Here is a 5,784-nt window from a genome sequence, read left to right on the forward strand (position 1 = left end):
ATCAACTTAATTAATCAGGGGTGATAAAGGAAATGATCCAAAAATGGGCATGGGAAGGCACATGGGGAGCAGGACACACACGAAACATGGAACAGAGTCTGACAATCCCCATGTTGCCCTCTCACATCAAAATTTACCAACATACTTTGCTGTTTTGCACTGTTTTCACATGTCAACTGTGAGTCTTGTCAATTGATATGTGCATATTTCTCTCCTAATTCAGGCAAGATGACTTTTTCATTGGAGAAAGGGACAAAGCACTCACATTTTAGCCGGAAACAATAGTTTGAAGTTAAAAACGTCTTGATGAATTTGTTTAAATGTTTACAAACACAGATTTCCACAAGACAATTAATTATTGGGCTTCTTGTGGATTATTGTGATTTTAATTTTTTTTATCAGCTGTTTGGACTCTCATTCTGGCGGCACCCATTCACTGCAGAGGATCCACTGGTGAGCAAGTGATGTAATGCTAAGTATTCCTTGAAAAATAACTGTTTTGCATGTTCAGAACAAACAAAAATACCAACAACAACAACAACAAAAAAAAACGGCAGAATGTTATTATGTATGCAAGCCACAACATCTAAAATATTTTCAAATGACTGTTTCAAGGAAGACAGGGACACAGCAAGCCATCGGCGCAGTCCGCTGGTCATGTTGGATGATATCTCATTGCCTAATAAACAGCATGTATCACAGGTAGCCGGATTTATAGTGTTGCCCTGGCTGAGCGAATCACGCTGTATATCACCCACACTGAAGTTCTCTCAAGTTATGGCCACAGACAGGGAGTCTAAACTGCCCTGTCATCAAAATTATGGAAAGTGAGACTAACAACGCCTGTGACAGCAGAGAATAGACCATCTATCACTCCTGCAACACAGATTTGCTGCTGACATGTGAAGCCCCGGGACAAATGCGCTACAGACCCCTATATGCACATGCAAACACACACAGGCTGGATTTAGGAAGGAATATGGCAGACACATATGTTCACTATCCACTATGAGATTACACACACACACACACACACATACTGCTTGGAGGGAAACCAACATCTATCTGAGTTACGATTTCATTTTCACTGCAACAAAGTATTATGGCATTGAGCTGAAGGTGGTGAAGACACACACACACACACACACACACTCACCGAGTGTTGAGTAGTAGAAGGGGAAGAGGGTGAGGTCGCTGGAGAACTCAGGAAGTGCGTAGAGTCCTCCAGGCAAAGAATTCCACATCAACCTGCTCCTGGACATGTGTGTCCGTATCCTGTCGTGGATAATCTGCAAAAACAACAACATTTACAAGTTACAATTAGCATTATGGGTGCTACGATGAACTAATCATGCAAAGATTGTGAGTGCTCTCAAGCTTTCTGTTTAGGACATGTGATAACATCATGTAATCATTGCTCTAACATGTTCATTGTTTGTGCTTAAAGGGATAGTTTACACAAAAATTAAAACCACCCCATGATTTACTCACCCTCAAGCCATCCTAGGTGTATATCAGTTTTCCTTTGCTGTAAACAAAACTTTTTTCTCGCGAGACAAGCATATTCTCACCGGTACGCTACGCCTACATCCTACGTCATCCGCTGGAGTGACACTATAGTGAACATAGTGAACAGAAGGCATTTATTAACCCCCCGGAGCCATGTGGAGCACTTTTTATGATGGATGGATGCACTTTATTTTGCTTCAAAATCCCAACACCCATTCACTGCAATTATAAAGCTTGGAAAAGCCAAGACATTTTTTTATATAACTCCAATTGTATTCATCTGAAAGAAGAAAGTCATATACACCTAGGATGGCTTGAGGTTGAGTGAATCATGGGGTAATTTTCATTTTTGGATGAACTATCCCTTTAAATGAATACATGACATACATTAACTGCATGAGTTGTATTATCTTAGAACTGTACTTTTCTGCCATATGGATATTACCTTGACACAGTCACCTCTATAAACAGATCACTCTTAATTGTAATGTAGAATCATTCATTTTCTGTAAAGCTGCTTTGAAATGGTATCGTGAAAAGCACTATATAAATTAATGTGAACTGAATTGAATGTTTTAGCTGTGGTTAGTTCATGATACCTAATGCATTAACCAATGCAAACAAATGTAAGAGTATTGCAATAAATAAATAAAATAAATAATACAAAATAAAAAAAATCAACATGTCAGACCATCTCTATCAGTTTTTGCAGGCATCGTCCAGACAACATTCTCAACAGTATGCACACAGGTCTAATTACTCAAATTAAACACATTAATCACATTTTATTACAACACTAATTAATCACAATCTGCCTCACCCCCATCACAATGGGATGTGTGAGATCTTAAACCCCAAAATAACCTATAAAACACACACACACACACACACACACACACACACCTTTTGTGTCCTGAGTCCTCCTCTAATGGGCTTGATTGGTTCTGCTCTCCCAAGTCTAGAAATGCACAAGCCAATTAGGATCAACTACGGTCTAATTAAAGAACCCTCATGTCAGGCAGCATGTGTGTTTGTGTATCTCTGTGCCTTTACATGTTTTAATGTGCTGTACGTGAAGTGTAGGGATTTTGTCAGATCCACGAAGCATCTCGCTGGTCTTGTTCTGTGGAGCAGGGAAATTAACTCAACGTGGCATATGTTCTAGAGCAAGTGCCAGTATATGCAGGTCCACGGAGAGGGCATTTGATCTATGTGCTTAATTAGGCAGCATTTATTGCTGCATGCACACACACACACACACACACACACACTCACTCACTCACTCACACACACACACACACACACACACACTCACTCACTCACTCACACACACAGACACTCACCGAGTGCTGAGTAGTAGAAGGGGAAGAGGGTTGAAATAATTCTTACATATAGTCTGTCAACATGGTATTGCGTGGACATCACAATGCACTATTAACTATGCAGTACTGTAAATGGACCTCTCAACAGAATGTTGCAGGGATTATGTATTTTTGTATCTTCTGGTTCCATCATCCTGAAGTCAATTAATTTTTTGAAAGGGTCTTTGGTTAAATGCCTGAAATAAATCCAGTGGTTAACACAAGTTTAAGACAGTTTTTTCACAGTTTTTTTCACACTAGTGTCTGTGTGTGTGTTTAAAGCTTTCACTTGTGAGAAAAGGCTTTTGCTAATAAGTGGCTAAATGGGACTACAGAGGTTGTCGGGGACATTAAACATCGTCATGTTGAACAGTAAAACTCATCTACTCACTAGTTTGCTTTCAGAAACTGAATGAGTTGTTGGAAGTTTAGTGATGTTGATGCCTGCAGTACATTTGGCTTTTTACTTCTGCCGATTATATTAAGGCTTCTTTATGAACAAAACGTGTATGAATCATAAACTTGAATCAAAACTTATTTTCAGAGCTTATTTTCTGCCTTAATCCAAAATCCAGTGGAACAATGCTATTTCTATTTATTGTATAAAAACACTGTCGAGGGAACAAGGGTGATGCCAACCAGTTTGGCCTATAAAAATGCATCATCTCTGCAGCACACTATCCCTGCATCCCAATGTTCATATTATCTATCCTAAAATAAAATATGCGAGATTACAATAAGTGTGGCTCAAAGCATAGTATGTTGAAAAGAGTATCCTAGAAGTCCCCGGATGGTTCAAACGATTTTTGAAGTGTGGATCTGTGCACACTCTAATGTCTAATATTGCCCACAATCCAGTCCATTGTACAATCCACCTGTTTGGCCATTAACTTTTAAATGCATCTTTACGCAAAAAATATGAGCAGAGTTCTCCGCATAAAAACCCACAACTGGCAGATCAACGAACTACTTCTTTACTCTCCAATACGGTAGGAAGTTAAATGAAATGAAATGTGGAGGATGTTAACTGTGACAAGATGATTGACAGGCCAGTGTACAGTGACAGGGTACGTGACAGAGCGGTCCATTAAAGACGCAATTCAACAATTAGGCATTTCCCGAAACCATAGTTCCAACATACATTTGCAAACTGTACAGTAAAGTTGTGTGGCTGAAACTACAGCTCAGTAAGATTTTTTTTTTTTTTTTTGAAAAAGATTCTTATGTTTACAGAGGCCTCATTTATTTGATAAAATACAGTCAAAAACATTAATAATGTGAAATATTATCTTTATATGTTTCATATATTTCAATATATTTGATTAACATTTAATTATATTTGACATAATTTCTGTCAGGACCACTATCGTCAAAGATGATTGACAATTAGCATACAGTTTGGACTGGCGGTATGGTTCTGTTCTGGGCAAGAACTCCCTGCGCATCCATGCAGCCTAGCATGGATGAGAGCAGCAATAACCCCCCAGGGTAAACAGAACAGAACCAACATAAATGTATTGCAGATATCTTTAAAGTTCAATAATGTTATGTACACATTTTTAGAATTAGTCTGATTCAAAGGAGAATCAGAAGGCTGAATCCTGACTGACAGAGGAGGAGTTGGGGATGGAGGAGGGTAATTAGCTATTGAGCAATGCGAAAACTGCTGATAATACTGAGGGACCTTATATATGAATGCTTAGATAGGTGTCGTATTCCTATAGGTTGATGGGGATCAGCTGAGAGTCAGCTGATGCGAGCTTGACTAACGTGACCTGCCAGAACTAACGCTACGCTAGATTTAATGCATCTTTGCTGAATAAAAATATAATTTAATTATTATTTATGTTTCTTTTGTACATTATCTTGAACACTTTAACGCTTATTATTATTATTATTAATAATAATAATAACAAGGTATAACAATAATTGACTATTATAATTTTCTTGTTTGGATTGCAAGGTATCACTGGTCATCTGATCTCAACATTGCACCTCCCCCCATCCTCTATATGAATAAAATATGAATAAATAATGTTGAATAAAATATTTTTGTAATCCATTGATGCAACTGAAGTATTAATCATTTGAAACACTTGTCTGAAGTGCAAATCATTTCTTTTGAAGTTAATCCATTTAACGAGGAAAAATTTATTTATTTATTGAATTATTTATTTTTCTGAGTGAACTGGAGAAATCTTATTTTTATTGTCTTTCTCTGTATCTCTCTGTAATTTGACTTTGATATGAAGAACTATGGTTCAGTCAGAAGGAGGGCAAATCCAGACACTGGGTTCGACATTTCACACAACGTCATTCTGTTCAAAACGTTCCGAGCGGAACAGAAGCGGGGATTAGGATAACTCTGGAAAGAGACCAGCCTCAGGGGCCGGAAAAACACAGCATAGAAAAGTGTCTGTTCAGTGACAGGACACATATTGTTTACTCCTAGTCCCAGAATGTATGACGCAGGCTTTTCAATGAGGTTCAATTAAGACTTTATTGCAGCAGTTCCTGCATCTGGTGGGTTGCAACAAAAAGGAGTCACAATTCTATTCTCGTCACGGACAGCAGGGAAAACAATGCTAAAAGCAAATAATAAGATCAGAGTTATTTTAGTATCTTATTTTAGTATTTGAGGTGCTCTTATAGTTTTTATTAATATTTTGAATTAGTTTTTAGATTTATATTTTCTGTTTTCATTTTAATTTTAGTCAAGGTTTTAGCAATTGTGTGTGTTTTATTGTGCTTGTTTGTAAATAAAAATGAGAAAAGTTGCTTTGGCAACTAGCTGAAATAAAATAATAATATAAATTATTATTATTTTTTAAATATATATTTTTATATTTGAATTCAGTTAAAGTTGATTTTACTTCAAATAACTTTTTTCAATGGTTTTATTTTTTATTTTTAG

General features: G+C 37.1%; 1 protein-coding gene across 2 annotated transcripts in view; it reads right to left on the minus strand.

Moving 5' to 3' along the window:
- Positions 1-1,523, minus strand: part of LOC107742222 (exostosin-1a-like) — a 33,102-nt gene extending 31,579 nt beyond the window's left edge. Inside the window, exons 1-2 of one of the 2 annotated variants that reach the window (XM_016555121.1) lie at positions 1,492-1,523; positions 1,157-1,289 (exon numbers count right to left, since the gene is read on the minus strand). In XM_016555121.1, coding sequence (XP_016410607.1) covers positions 1,157-1,262 — 106 coding nt within the window. In that variant the 5' untranslated portion in view covers positions 1,263-1,289; positions 1,492-1,523. Of the gene's footprint in view, positions 1-1,156; positions 1,372-1,491 lie in introns of those variants that run through there. The other variant, XM_016555120.1, reaches the window with a different exon arrangement.
- Between the last annotated feature and the right edge of the window lie 4,261 nt (positions 1,524-5,784).

The sequence above is a fragment of the Sinocyclocheilus rhinocerous genome, unplaced genomic scaffold (assembly GCF_001515625.1).
Source record: "Sinocyclocheilus rhinocerous isolate Xijiao unplaced genomic scaffold, SAMN03320098_v1.1 scaffold2752, whole genome shotgun sequence".
Taxonomy (NCBI): Eukaryota; Metazoa; Chordata; class Actinopteri; order Cypriniformes; family Cyprinidae; genus Sinocyclocheilus; species Sinocyclocheilus rhinocerous.